Source organism: Ursus americanus, chromosome 33 (genome assembly GCF_024610735.1).
Source record: "Ursus americanus isolate L20-20 chromosome 33, mUrsAme1.1.p, whole genome shotgun sequence".
Lineage (NCBI taxonomy): Eukaryota > Metazoa > Chordata > Mammalia > Carnivora > Ursidae > Ursus > Ursus americanus.
Genome location: NC_142159.1, coordinates 18,681,135 through 18,696,539, shown reverse-complemented (window position 1 = coordinate 18,696,539; position 15,405 = coordinate 18,681,135). Strand labels below are relative to the sequence as shown.

Here is a 15,405-nt window from a genome sequence, read left to right as displayed (position 1 = left end):
AGGGAGCAAAGACCCTCTCCCCACTCCCCACCACTACCTGCATGGTGTACTTCAACAAATACCTTAGTAGGAAGGGAAGATTTGCCAGTTTCTACCAATCTGGATGATCTAGACATACTCCCAATTGTCTGCTTGAAGTTTTGGAGAAGTTGGGGGTTCTTTGTGTTGGAAGGGGTTTCAGAGTTCCTCGGCCAAGCGACCTGACCAGGAGGCAGCTGCGTGGCAGGCAGAGTGGGACAAGGGACAAAGTTGGACCTAAGTGTCACCACTTCCGGTCTGCGTAACCTTGGGCAAGTTACGTAAGCCTTCCAAGACCCGATTTCCTCAATTCAGACATTAAAGTCGATGCGAGGATCAGTGTCCATGGCCTGGCATGGGCGAGGGCTGCTCTGGAAATCAGAGCGTGTTAGGGAAAGCTGGGTTTGAAACCTGCTCAGGAGCCGGGTGACCTTGAACACCCAGGTGGCCTTGAACGCAGGACTCCACTCCTCTTTAGAAACGAGATCATAAGTCCTGCCCACTGAGTTATCTTGATAACTGGAAATAATATAGCCAAGGACCTGGTGACAAGTTTGGTACACGGCAGATGCATAATAGACTGTGGTCTCTGTTATCACCCTGGGTCCTTGTAAATCTATTTTAAGTAAAGCCTAACCTAGCCTCTACAAGAACGCCAGGCACTTAGGAGGTATTTGGTAAATATTTATTGAGTGAAGAGCTACATAAATGGATCTGATGAACTCTACCTAAATGACCAGCGCTGAAGGAATGGCTCAGCCATCCACTCCAAACACGATGCAGCCCTACACCCAGTCTGGGGGGCTCAGGGAGAGTCCCTGATGCCAGCGCCTCTTCCCAAAATGATGTCATCACAATCTCCTGGAGGAAGGGCATATATCCAGGCTAGTCACGGGGCATCAGCTCAGGGGCCACAGGGCTCTGGGCAACCCCAGCACAGCCTTGCTCCTTCCACTGCGCAGCTCCACCAGTGATTCTGCCTTTCTGCGGGGAGAGCGACCCCTTCCGGCAGCATTTCTGGCCTGGGCTTTGGGCCAGCTGTCTTCATGTACCAGTTTGCTTCCCAAACTTCCGGAGGTCATTGCCTTCCATGAAGTAACAACCAGGCTGGGTTCTGAGGGATCCTTGCAGGAAGCTGTCTCAGGGGCTCTGCCCTGGGGCTCAGTGCTAGGCTGGGTACGAGAGAACACTCTGGTCTTCAGCCAGTGTTTAGTGAGCACCTACTAGGAGTCGGGAGCTGTTCTAGGCACCGGAGGTGCAGCTGAGACCTATGGAAGCCCTGCCCTCATGGCTGATTGGTGGACAGGCATTTAAACACACACACATAATGATAAGCTATAGCAAATTTCAGGAAAAAACCAAAATGCCCTGTAAGGGAATAAAGAGGAGCAAAGATCAACCCAGGAAGTTCCTGCAAAATAACCGCAGACTTCTATGCGATTTGGTTTTTTGTTTTTTTTTTGTTTTTTTTTTTTTGAGAGAGAGAGAGAGAGAGCAGAGGGAGTGACAGAGGGAGAGGGGAAAAGAATCCTAAGCAGACTGAGCATGGAGCCCAATGTACTGAGCCCATGTACTGAGCATGGAGCCAAATGGAGGGCTCGATCCCACGACCCTGAGATCATGACCTGAGCTGAAACCAAGAGTCGGACACCTAACCGACTGAGCCACCCAGGGGCCCAGACATGGAGGCAATTTGTGCCTCACAACATGGTTTATATACCAGAAATCTGCAAACAGCCTTTGCATCCAACAGTGCTGCGGACTGAATCGTGGCTTCCCCCAAATTCCTAAGTTGAAGCCCTAACCCCCCAACATGGTTTTTGGAGAGGGGGCCAGGGTAGGTAAATCATCGTGAGGGTGGGCTCCCCTAAAAAGACACCGTGTCTCTCTCTCCTCTCTCCCCCTGCTATGCGAGGGCACAGCAAGCCAGGAGGAGGGTCCCTGCCGGAACTCCACCGCACTGACACCATGATCTATGACTCCCCGCCTGCAGAACTGTGAGAAAACACATTTCTGATGTTTAAGGCCCCAGCCTAGGCTGTTCTGTGATGCAGCCGAGCTCTGACAGGGAGCAGTGGGGCCTCGACGCCACTGGTGATGCCGGTGCGGGCAGTGCCCTCACCCCCCTGCCCACTGCAGAGCCTGTGGTCCCTGCTCTGCCATGCCAGAGCACATGAGTCTGCAAAAAGGCTTTGCTTCCGAAGGACGGCTGCTTTCCGTGTGTGCGGGCGTGCAGGCATGGGTGTTTGACAAGGCGCGACCCTGTGAAATAGTGAATAGCAATAAGGCACCTGTCTTGCTTCCCTTCCTGCTGGTGGTTCCTCTCAGTCTCTGGGGGAGAGTTCCAGGGCTTCTGCTTTGCCCATCCACACTCATCCCCCAGGGAAGCTCTAGATGTCTAGATGTTGACATCCCATGGATTTATCATTTCCAGCTTGATTCTCTCAAACTCCAGAATCATGTGTCCAACCAACAGCCTACAGGGCGTCCCCACACAGACTCGACTAGACAGCTCACCCTCAGCATGGCCAGGACCAAACTCCTGAGAGCCACACTGCCTGCAGTAAGCCCCTCCCCAACCCTCCACCTCCGTTGGTACCAGCTCCATCCCTCCTGGGGCTCAGGCCTCCCTGGACCTTGGAGAACTCCTTGATTCCTCGCTTTTGCTGATGCCCCCCCCCCATCCAGTCCATCTGCAAATCCTATCGGCTGCACTGTCAGGGTATGTCCAGAATCTGACCGCTTCTCTCCTCTTCCACTGTCAGCACTGTGCCCTGACCCCCATCACCTACCCCTGCCGGAGGGCACCAGCCTCCTCACTGGTCTGCCCTTGGTTGATTCTCCCGCCACAGCCAGAGAGATCAGACCGTGGGTCTCCTCTGCTTAAATGTCCCCATGTCTCCCCATGTCATTTGGGGTAGACGCCAAAGTCCTCACAATGCCTGCAAGGCCCTTTGTGATCTGCCCCCAACCTCCTCGAGTGCCCTCCCTCTCCCCTCCTCCTCCACTGCATTCCAGCCACCCTCCAGGCATGTCCTTGCCCCAGGGCCTTTGCACTAGTTGTGCTGGCCATTCCCTCAACCTGGAATGTTCTCTCCCCAAATATCTACGTTGTTACCTCTCTCAAATGTGCTCAGATGTCCCCTCCTCCGACCACCCTATTTGAAACGGCAATCCCCCCCTTGCCATGCCCTATTGTTTCTCTTTTCCATGATACTAACATACTATGTAATTCACTTATTATGTTTATTGTCAATTAGCTGTCTCTTTCTATTAAAAAAAAAGTTCCACGAAGGCAGGATATCTGTCTACTGTGTTCTCTCTGCATCCTCAGTGCCCCGAACGGGGCCTGGCCAACAGTAGGCGATCAAGAAATACTTGTTGAATTAATAAAACTGCTTTGGGCTTGTTCTCTCTGCGGCTTATTCATAGCAAACGCAAACCCCACAATGCTGAAGAAACATGGGGGAGAAAGGAAAAATAGAAAATCACTCCAGGAGACCTAAGGCTTGGGGTAGAGCCCGGCCCTGCTGCTGACTCGCTGTGATAGTGGGCGCGCCACAGCCCTCTCGTCTGTGCCTTGGTCTCCCGTCCCCTGGATGACCGGATCTGAGGGCCTTCTCCAGTCTGGCAGGGGACAGCCCCCTCCCCCAGCTTCCACCTGAAGCTCAAACTAGTCCTAACCCTGTGAGCACCTGGAGAAAGTGGGTTTATTAAGACCTGCTGTTTGGACGTGCCCGAGCGTCAGGGGGCCACATCTCGAGGCCTCTTTGAGCCTCGAGAAGGTGGTCTGGGGCCCAGATACCCACTCTATGGGTTGTGGAGCCTTGGGAGTATTACTTGGCTTCTCCGTGCCTCAGTTTCTCCTGTAGCATGGGAATCATAGTGATTCTGACCTCAGAGAGCTGCTGTGGGGACCAGGTGGGGGAATAATGGTAGAGTTCACCCCACGGGCCTGCCTCAGTGCTTTAGTCCACGTGAGGGGCAGAGAGAGCTGCCTGGTGCACAGAAGAGACCCAAGAGGGTGACCTGTCACGTGGGTGGCCCAGCCTGGGGAGACCCGTCCCAAACCAGGTTGGTCCTCGGGTGTGTAGCCCAGGGGTGACCTCCTAGCTACAATCTCCCAAGCGCCCTGCATTTCTCGCCTCTTCCTCTCCGATACCCACGTGGGATGGACCCAGGTGTTCAGGGCCCCAGGCACGCAGGGGGCTGTGACATGAGGACCCAGACCTGCACCCCCACCCCCACCCCCACCCCCAGGCTTCCTGAGCCCCTGGCCCTTCCCAGGAGGCTGTCAGAGCCCGCCTGCCGTGATTCTGACATTGTCACTCACGCGGGTTGGAGGGGCAGCTCTTGGGCAGGAAGAGTGAAGAGTACACGCCCGGGATCTGAGTGGGGAGGGGCTATGCAGCCTGTAAACCACAGGTGCTGACTCATAGCTCTGCTGGGCCGTATAAAGGAACAAGCTGAGGGGCTTCCTGCAGCTGGAGGGACGGGCTGGCGGGACCATGGCCCAGGGCACAGTGATCCATGTGGCCCCAGAGCAGTCCACCTATGCTGTGTGTGTGCTGGGCACCGAAACTAAGCTGGATGTCTACGGGTGAGCAGGGACATTCTGGGGGCGGGGGACAGGCCCACTGACGCTGGATAAGCAGGTTCTGCAGACACACGACGTGTGGTTGGCTCCGGCTTCGGGCTGCAGCCTCTGTAGCCGCGGCCTGGGGAGAACCTGGAGGGGTGAGACCTGCGTGGTCCTGGGATGTGCCTGGACTCAAGGTGAGGGTTCCCCAGGGCCTCACCACAGATGAATTATCACCGGGCAAACAGGACCCTCTCCTTTCACCATTGAGGCAATGGAGCTCAGAGAGGGTCTGTGACTTGCCTAAGGTCACACAGCAGGTGTGCCCTGGAAGGAAGGCTAGGCCCTGGACTTCATGACCCACACCTGGTTCATGGTGCGGTTTGTTACCCCCCACCTCTCAGCCACGACTCCCTCCATGGGTGTGTAATAACCTACGTGCGATGGGACAGGCTCTAGTGCGGGAGAGGCTGAGGCAGGAAACCTGTCTGCTGTTGGCCAGTGGGGTGGCCTTGGCCAACTGAGCCTCAGGTCCCTCATCTGTGAAATGGGGATAATACCCACTTCATAGGGTGATTCGAGGGATCAAAGTGACAGACCGTGGGAGTGTGTAAGCACTGAGCACGGAGCTGGACATCTTGCTGGTGGTTTCAGCCATCCACCCATCCGTTCACCCAACAACAACCAAGTGAACGCCCACTCTGTGCCAAACCCACACCAGGCTCTGGTCACACAGGATGGTCTAGGGCTGCTTGGCAAATGCGTGGTTAGTGTCGTTGTTGTCAGTAATAGTAGCGGCCGCCCCTGGCTTCCTCCCTCCCAGGCTGGACATCTGTGGTCCTACTATGGTGCCTGCAGGAGTGTCTGGGACATTTCCTTCAAAGTGTCACTGACGGCCTGAACCTGGGCCATGGTAGAGCAGCGGGAAAGGTCTGGGGGGGTGCCGTCTGGAGCTGTGGAGGGGAGGCAGGAGACAGAGAGGTTGAGGGATGAAGGAAAAAGAGAGGCCAATGTCATCTGAGGCCACCTGACTCTTCTGAGACTGAGCTCCTCCTTCCATGAGACATTCCACGCCCTGCCCATCTCCCACGACAATGGCTGGCATTTCCACCCCACTGCCTACACATAACTCATTCATCAGCCTCGTGAGGCAGGCAGTGCTGTTACTCCCATTTTACGGAAGGAGAAGCTGAGGCTCTGAGAGGTCCAGGAACCACGCGAAGCCGCAAGGCTCGGCTCATAGGTGAGGGAGCCAGGATTCAAACGCAGACAGCCTGGCTCTGGGACCCTGTCCCCTCACTCCTACCTGCTCTTAACAGCAGCCCCCGGCTGGCACCTTCACCCCCTCTCTGTGCAGCCGCCACCCCGACCGTGGCCTGAATTCGCTTCCGGAGCCACGGATGGGGTTGCACCGCCTCCTCCCAGCACAGGCAGGCCTCCACACCCCTGCCGGAGCCGCGCACTCTGCTGCTGGGCTCCGAGCCCCCAGGGTTAGAAAGACAGGGCCATAGAGGCAGGAGCAGACCCAGGGGCGTGGCCACCTGTTCCAGAGCTGCCCTTACAAACGCTGCTTGTGATTTTCATTCTGCGCTTGGAAAGTTCTTTTCCTGTAATGGGAAATACATTGATTATATTCATACAAAATCCCTCTGACCTGAGATGAATATTGAAACGCATCGAGGGCTTTCTGTGATGCTTGTGGCTGGAGTCAGGGAGGTATCATGACCCTGGCTACTAGGTGCCAGGTCCTTCTGTCTGTGATTTCTAATGAGCATCATGCCCATTTTAGAGATGAGTAAACTGAGGTTTCAAGGTCCTACAAATTCAAGGTGACAAAGCCAGGAAATTCAAACCCAGGACTGTCTGACTCCAAACTCACTTGCTTCCCTGCACACATGGCCCCTGAGTGCCCTGGCGCTGGCCTCGCTGGGCACTGCTGCCTGGTTGGTGGAGCTCATGCAGCTCCCAGAGGGCTTGGAAGGCCCGGAATGTTGTGGGTGGGGAGGGTCTGGAGGTCGCCAACCATGGAAGACAGCAGGCAATCAGGGGGTTTGTCCTCTTCCTCCCAGTGTCTCCTTCTCAGCAGAAGGCCACTCAGTGTGGCAGTGGGGAGCATGGACAAGTGTCTGAGCCTCAGTTTACCCATCTGTAAAATGGGAACATTACTATCCACGCTGCTGGGTTGTGGTGAGGATTAAACCACACAAGGGATGCCAAGTGTTTGCAGAGCAGTCCCCCTTCCCGTAAGGACTGTGTGAGCCACTGAACGTGAGAGTTGCAGACGCTAAGTGCTATCCAGCCTGGGGTCACTGAGAAGGAAATGCTGGATTCAGGAGTGGGAGGGATATCGTCACTTGTCTGGGGCTCAAGCTCTCAGTGCTGCCTCTGCAGAGGCTGGTAGAAATTACGGGAAGAGCAGCTCCAGATTGTCTTAGCACACAGGGCTGCTCCCCCCACTCACAGTGAAAACCTCCTTATGCTTATGAAAGTCCCTTGCTTAGGGACTTGAGAAGGTCTGAAAAACAGCCAAAGGAAAGAACATACATTCCAGGTCCAATCCCAGTGGCGCCACTTCCCAGCTGGGCCTCGCTGCTCTGAGCCTCAGTTTCCCCATCTGGCAGAGAGGGTGGTTATGAAGCCCTGGCAGGTGACTGGCCCACCGGTCTGTGCTCTTGTCCCCACCCCTGCTGAGTGAGCCACTTGGGGCCGAGCCAGTGGAGGTGAACAGGCCACAGGCCAGACGTTGCGTCTGTCCCCACCTTGGCCCCCCGTCTCGGGCTTCCCATTGTTGTTTGAGTGCCTTATTCATTTTCCTGCTGTAGCAAACCCACAGCGTGTCTCTCTCCTGTCCCCCTCCTGCCGTGGCACCTGGGCAGCTGGGGAGGCCTGGCTTCTCACCTCGGCTTTGCAGGCATGACTCAACCAGCTGTGCACAGGCTTTGGCAGAGAAACAATGGCGCTTCCTACGTCTCGGTCTGTCCAGGTCGGTGTGTAACCCACAGAAAGGCACCTGCTTCCAGTGTGGCGCTCCTCAGCCAGGAACTCTTGTCGGGCACAGGCTGAGTGGCCCGTCGCTGTGGCTGCGATCACCACTCCTGGAGACCGAGCAGCCCCCAAACCTCACAACACCCTAGGAAGCGAGGAAACCTCATTCCCATGAGACCAGGGAGGGTCAGCGGCCAGACCTCAGTCAGGTAGCCTGTCCGGAGTGGCCTGAGCTGGTCACCACTCTCCAGCCCTTGGAGATGGCCTGGGGCCCCCCCACCCCTGGGCTGGCCTGGGAGCGCTTCCCATGGGGCGCCCCTGCTGGCCTGCAGGCGAGTGTCTGAGCACAAGCTGCTCCAGGCCTGCTGGAGACACCACAGCCTCGAGCCCAAGGCTGGCTGGTATACACAGACCGGCCCCTGCGCTGGGCTATGCAGTGCGATGGGAGGGGTAGCTCGAGGACTCTGTCCACGCTGACCCTGGCTTTCTCCTCAATTGGGAGAGCCAACACGCCAAGGCCCTGGTCGGGGTCCCCCAGGGAATGAGAACCCAGTCATCTTGCTCCCTGGCCCCCACTGTGGGGGGACCAGGCTGGGAGGAGGTGGCAAAGCCAGGGCCTCCACTGAGGAGTGGGGACAGGCAGGGACACCCACTAGCGGAGTTTAGTAAGTGCGGATTGGTGTCCTGGTCAAGGAAGACTTGGGGGAGCCCACAAGGGGACCCCAGATCCTCCAGCTGAGGAAATCACCCTCCTCCTAGCCAGGACCCCCTGGGACCATGGAGCTTGCCCCCCGACCCTGTTCCCCCAGCTCAAGGTCTGGCACACAGTGTGGCCATGCACACGGGGGGCAGGGTAGGGTGCTGTGAGGGGCTCAGTCTGACTGCAGTGTGGGGAGAATGTGGGGGGGCGGGTGTATGAAGGGCTCTGGCACCACCCTGACCTGGTGATGGAGCAGAGAAGCGCAAAGCCTGAAGCCGAGCTTGGGGGTGTCTTCAGCCCTCTGCTCCAGTTCCCCCAGCTGCGAGTGGAGAGGGGCACAGCACCTACCTGGCAGGCTGCCGGTGAACACTGAGTGAGCTGATGTGTGGAGAGAACATGTGCGGGGCCTGGAGCGGAGCGAAGCCTCTGTAAGTGCTCGTGGTCCCTGAAGGCTAAGAACTTGAGCTTGACTTTGTGTGGATGGTGTGAGGGCATGAGTGGGGTGGGGGTTGGGGGGCAACACATGAAAGGAATTCGGGGAACAGAGACTAGGAGAGTGTTGGGGGAAATGGGTTTCTTTTTTCATCTACTTCTTGGTTCTTCAAAACTGACTTCAAAAATTTGTCTCCTGAAAGAAAATAATCAAAATGTCCATCAACGATTGTCCCTAAGTGGTTAAGATTCCATTCTCTTCTGGGCAAGTCTTCCCTCCCCCCTCCCCCACTCCCTCTCTCCTTCCCTCCCTCCCTCCCTCCCTCCCTCCCTCCCTTCCTTCCTTCCTCCCTCCCTCCCTTCCTTCCTTCCTCCCTTCCTTCCTTCCTCCCTTCCTTCCTTCCTCCCTGTCTGCCTCTTTCCTCTTGTCTTCCTTGTTAGTCCTATATTAGCTATTGATCACTGTGGGACAAATTGTCCCCAAACCCTGTGGCTTGAAACAGCAGTGGTTATTATCTTACCGTTTCTGTGGGCCAGGAGTGCTGTGCGGCTTAGCTGGGTCCTCTGCCTCGGGTCTCCATGGCCGCGGTCAGGGTGCCGGTGTGGCTATAGTCCTGCTGCAGCTTGGCCGAGGCAGGCTCTGCTTCCAAGCTCACCCACGTTGTTGTTGGCAGCTTACTCCATCAAGGTGAGGAAGCCAAGGAGAGGAGAGGGAGGGAGGGAGACAGAGAGAGAAGGGGCCTTTTGTAACCTTATCACAAAAGTGACAACCCATCCCTTTGGCCATTTCCCATCGGCTAGAAGGCCATCAGGAGGCCCTTCCCACCCTCGTGAGGAGGGATTTACAGGAGGGCATGAGCACCAGAGGTGGGGATTCTTGGGGGCCATCTTTGAAGTCTGCCTCTCACAGACATTTCCTGTGTCTTCCTAATTCTCTGTAAGGAACACATGTAGCTTTTGATACAGAGACTAAGAACTTTATGACGAAAATAAAAATAGAAAACACAATCATACATAACACTCATGTCTTTGTGACCTTGGGGGGCAAGCTCTGCCTCCCCAGGGAGCCTCCATTATGGTTTGGATCCGCTAGGATACACTAGTCCTTCCACCGTCTGTGGGTCACTCACTGTTACAGAAAGGGCTGCTCTGAACGTTCCCGGACGTGTCTCCTGGCAGACACATGCCAGGGATGCTCTGGGGTGTCTGCCTTGCGGGGGCTCGCTGGGTTGGGGCGAGTATGTCTGACTTCATAAGAGAACGCCAAGTTGTTTTACAGAGTGATAAACTTCATACTCCCGTGAGCAGTGTGTTGGGGTTGCCTTAGAACTGTAAAGTACACAGTGTTATTGTTCACCAGTCCAGCAGGTGTATTCCCCTGTCCCACTATGGCCTGGATATTTTCATTTCCTTCCTTATGAGTGAGATGGAGCGCCTCTTCACATGTTTATCATCCTCTTCTGTGGCAACCTCTGTGAATGCCTGTTCATTTCTATGGCTCTTTTTTTTCTATTGAGTTATCTTTTTCATATTGACCAACCCAAGTTGTTTACATATTCAAGCTGCTAAGTCTTTTTGGTTTTATGTCGTGAATAACTTCTCTGTAGGTTATGCTAAGTCTTTTCACGTTATAATGTCTTTTGACAAACAGAAGTTATTTATTCTCAGCTAGTTGAACTTACAATCTTTTCTTTAATGTTCATTCGTTTGATGTCTTGTTTAAGAAAGGGCGTAAAGATACCGGTGTCATCTTCCTTTAAAAGATGCAAACACCTGTTTATGATAAAACTCTCAGTAAACTTAGAGGGGAATTTCTTCAACCTGATAAAGACTATCAACAAAAAACCTACAGCTAACATCAACGTAATGGTGAGAAACGTGCAGCTTTCCCACTAAAATCAGGAGAAAGCCAAAGATGTCCCCACTCACCACTGCTTTTCAACGTCATACTAAAATTCCTAGCGAATGCAATGAGACTAGGAAGGGAAATAAGAGCGATACCAGTTAGAAAGAAAGAAAGAAACCTGTCTTCATTCACAGGTGACGTGATCATCTATGTAGAAAATCCAAATAAATTAACAACAACAACAACAACACATCTAAACTAAAAAGCAGTTATGACAAGGCTGTAGGATACAGTGCTAATATAGAAAAGTCCGTCATTTTCCTACATACCAGCAACAAACAAGTGGAGTCTGAAATTTAAAAACAGTGCCATTTATATTCGCCCTCCCCCAAATTAAATACCTAGGTATAAATCTAATAAAATATATATAATATCTATATGAGGAAACTACAAGACTCAGATGGAAGAAATCAAAGAAGTAAATAAATGGAGAGATATTCCATCTTCATGGATAGGAAGATTCAGCATTGTCAAATGTCAGTTCTTCCCAGCTTGACCTATAGATTCAATGCAATCCCATTTTGTGGTGTTGACAAACGGATTCTAAAGTTTATACAGAGAGGTAAAAAACTCAGAATAGCTAGCACAGTATTGAAGGAGAAGAATAAAGTTGGAGGACTGACACTATATTATAAAGACTTATTATAAAGCTATTATCAAGACAGTGTGGTTTTGGCAAAAGAATAGAGAAATAAAAGGAACAGAATAGAGAGCCCAGAAATGGATCCACATAGTCAACTGACCTTTGACAAAAAGCAAAGGCAATACACTGGAAAAAAGTAGTTTTTTTTTCAACAAATGGTGCTGGAACAACTGGACATCCACATCCAGAAAAGGAATCTAGACACAGACCCTACATCCTTCACAAAAATTAACTCAGAATAAGCCATAGACCTATATGTAAAACAGAAAACTATAAAATTCTCAGAACGTAACAAAAGAGAAACCCTAGATAACCTTGGCAATGACTTTTTAGATACAACACAAAAGGCATAATCCAGAAAGGAAAAGAAAGAATTGATAAGTTGGACTTTATTAAAATTTAAAAGTTCTGCTCCAAAAAAACTGTCACGTGAATAAAAAAGACAAACCACAGACTGGGAGAAAATATTTACAAAAGATATATCTGATAAAGGATTGTTACCCAAAACATACAAAGAACTTTAAAACAACAACAACAAACAACCCGGTTGAAAAATGGGCCAAAGATCGTAACAGACACCTCACCAAAGAAGATACACAGATGGCAGGTAGGCATGTGAAAGATACTCCACATGCTATGTCATACAGGAAATGCAAATTAAAACAACCAGAGATGCCACTTCACACCTATTAGAATAGCCAAAATCCAGAACACTGAGAGCACCAAATGCTGGAGAGGATGTGGGAGAACAGGAACTCTCATTTCATCGCTGGTGATAATGCAAAGTGGTACAGCCACTTTGAAAGACAGTTTGGTGGTTTCCTACAAAACTAAACATACTCTTACCATACAGTCCAGTGATTACACTCCTTGGTATATACCCAAAGAGCTTGAAAACTTATGTCCACACAAAATTTGCACACCGGTGTTATAGCAGCTTTGTTCATAATTGCCAAAACTTGGAAGCAACCAAGAAGTCTTTCAGTAGGTGAATGGATAAAGAAACTGTGGTCCATCCAGACAATGGGATCTTATTCAGTGCTAAAAAGAAATGAGCTATCAAGCCATGAAAAGGCATGGAGGAAACTTAAAATGCATGTTACTAAGAAAGAAGCCAATTTGAAAAGGTTACATACTATATGATCCTGAATGTATGACATTCTGGAGAAGACAAAACTACCGTAACAGGACAAGATCAGTGGTTGCCAGGGGTTGAGGGAAGGAGGGATAAATAGGCAGAGCACAGAGGATTTTTAGGGCAATGACACTACTCTGTCATCCACCATAATGGTAGATACATGTTGTTATGCATATATTTGTTTAAATTCATAGAATGTACACCATCAAGAGCAAAACACAATGTAAACTGTGGACTTTGGGTAGATTATGATGTATTGGTGTAGGCCTATCAATTTGAATGAATGTACCACTTCAGTGGATGATGCTGATAATGGGGGAGGCTGTGCATGGGGGTGGAGGGCAGGAGATATATGGGAAATCTTGGTACCTTCTTCTCAATTTTGCTGTGAACCTAAAACTTCTCTAAAAAATAAAATCTATTTTAAAAAATATTTGAATTTTTGCCTTTAATTTTTAACTCTTAAATCCACCAGGTGCTTGTTTTTGTATATGGTGTGAGGATGGGATCAATTTAATTATTTATCCAATTTAACTGTTTTCCATATGAGCAAGCAACTGTCCCAGCACCATCTGTTACATAACTTCCCTTTCCTCAGTTATCCGCAAGATCACTTCTGTCACAGGTCAAGGAGAATCTCTCTTAAGTTACATCTGTCATTTGTCCCTGCCTGAGTCATTACAGCACCATCCATGGCTTTCTGGTAACTCATACCTGGTAGAGTAAGTCCCTTACCTTTTGTTTCTTTTCCTTAAGGAGTACTTTGACTGTCTTAGCCCCTTGGTTTTCCATGTCAATCTTGGAATCAACTTGTCAAGTTCCATGAAATGCCCTGGAATTCCATTGAATATATCAATTCATTTGGAGGGAGTTCATATGTTAATGATAGTAAGCCTTCCTCACCATGTTTGTGGTATTTCTTTTTATTAATTTGGGTCTTCTCTAATGTTTTCAATAGGTTTGGTTCTCTCCATAAAATCCTTACATATCTTTTGTTAGATTGATCCTACATACTTTAGAGTGTTTTTTCCTAAGTAAATTATATCTGCTTGTAAAAATTATTTTTCTAACTATTTATTGCTGGCGTACAGAAATGCAACTGATTTTTGCCTCTCCACCTTACTACCTACCTATCTTATTGAATTATTAGTATTTCTTTTAAATTTAAAGTTTAAAATTTGGGGGGAGGGATGTTGCAGATAATCATGCTGTGGGTTTTTTGTTATCTTTTATTAATTATCTACAAAATAATCTGCTTTTCCTGTAGTGATTTTTTTTCATTTTTCTATTTTTTTTTCTCCTTGATCAATCTTGCCAGAGGTTTGCCTGTTGTACTGGTCTGTTTCAGCTTTGTTGATTTACTTGTTTTATATTTCACAGATTTCTGCCATCTTTATTTTCTTTATTTTGGGAGATTACATTCTATTTTTTCTGTTTTTTTTTTCCTATATACTTTTTTTTTTAGCTTTTCTCTTCTTTTTAAAGATCTAGGCATTTAAGGCACAAAGCAACACCTTTAGCTCCCCCAAAAGTTTTGAAATGTATTATTTTAACTATTGCTCAGTCCAAGTATTATTATTTAATTTCCGTTAATTGTCCTTTGACTTGTAAGTTATCTAGAAATCTGGTTTTAAAATTTCCAAATGTATGGGGGTTAAAAATGGACTTTATTTTAGTGACTCCTAACTTAGTTACATTCTGATCTAGACTGTGCTACCTACACTGTATGTGACCTATCCTTTAACATTTGTTGCAACTTGCTTTGACGGCTAACTATGTGATCAATGTTTTTTATTGATCCATGTGCACTTTGCTTGGGAAAATGTATACTTACTAGTTGTGGAGCAAGGAATTCTATATATGTGTACCAAATCAAGCTTGTTAATTGCATTATTAATTTTTTGTCTGCTTAATCTATTGTTGATTGAGAAAGAAGATTTGAGGTCTTCAACTATGATGATGGGTTTGTCAGCTTCTCCCTGTATTTCTATCACTTTTGCCTTATATGTATATTGGGGCTATGTTATTAGGTGCATACAAGTTTAGAATATCTTCTGGGTGAGTTCAACTTTAAATTATTAGGTTGTGATCCTTTCTATTGCTAATAGTGTGTTTTTCATCTAAAAATTAATTTTGTCCAATATTAATATACCCACCCCAGTCCTCTTTTGGTCAGTATTGACTTAAGGTATGTTTCTCCTTTCCTTTAAATTTCATCTTTTCTGGATCCTTATATTTTAGGTGTGCCTCTTATAAATATCATAGCTGAGTTTTTTTATCTTAGTCAAAACTCTCTTTTAACTAGTAACATTGATACATTGACATTTATTTTGATTATACATATATTTGGACTTATTTTTACTTTTGTGGTACTTTTACTTTTACAATTTTTTCTTGGGACACCTGGGTGGCTCAATCGGTTAAGCATCTGCCTTCAGCTCAGGTCGTAGTCTTGGGGTCCTGGGATCAAGCCCTGCATTGGGCTCCCTGCTCAGCAGGGAGTCTGCTTCTCCTTCTCTTTCTACCCCTCCCCATCACTCATGCTCTCTCTCTCTCTCTCTCACTCTCCCAAATCTTTCTTAAAATATATAATTTTGTGGGGTATACAATTCTAAGTTAACAGTTATTTTTTTCAAAATACTTTGAAGATGTTATTCAACTGTCTTCAGGATTTCATTGTTGCTATTGGGAAACCTGCTTTCAATCTACTAGTAATTCCTTCATAGGTGATCTGACTTTCCTTTCTGGATACCTTTAATATCTCCTCTTTGTTTTTGGTGTTCCTCAATTTAACCCCCATGGTGTGTGTGTGTGTGTGTGTGTGTGTGTGTGTGTGTGTGTGTGTCCTTGGTGTCTCTCTTATGTCTCATGATCTCAGCAGTGCTCTAAAAAGTATATTTTAATCACGATCTAGTTACTTTGTAAGAGGAAGGTCCTTCAGAGTACTGGTACGCCATATTCCGGAAGCAGAAGTCTGTGTGACTGTTTATATATGCACAATCCT

The 15,405-nt window shown here is 49.0% G+C and overlaps 1 protein-coding gene across 2 annotated transcripts in view; it reads left to right on the top strand.

Moving 5' to 3' along the window:
- The first annotated feature begins 4,459 nt into the window (after window positions 1–4,459).
- The window catches only part of PADI4 (peptidyl arginine deiminase 4), a 34,554-nt gene continuing 23,608 nt past the window's right edge, over window positions 4,460–15,405 (top strand). Inside the window, exons 1-2 of one of the 2 annotated variants that reach the window (XM_045804261.2) lie at window positions 4,479–4,618; window positions 8,580–8,710. In XM_045804261.2, the coding sequence (XP_045660217.2) occupies window positions 8,664–8,710 (47 nt within the window). In that variant the 5' untranslated portion in view covers window positions 4,479–4,618; window positions 8,580–8,663. Of the gene's footprint in view, window positions 4,619–8,579; window positions 8,711–15,405 lie in introns of both variants that reach the window. The other variant, XM_045804260.2, reaches the window with a different exon arrangement.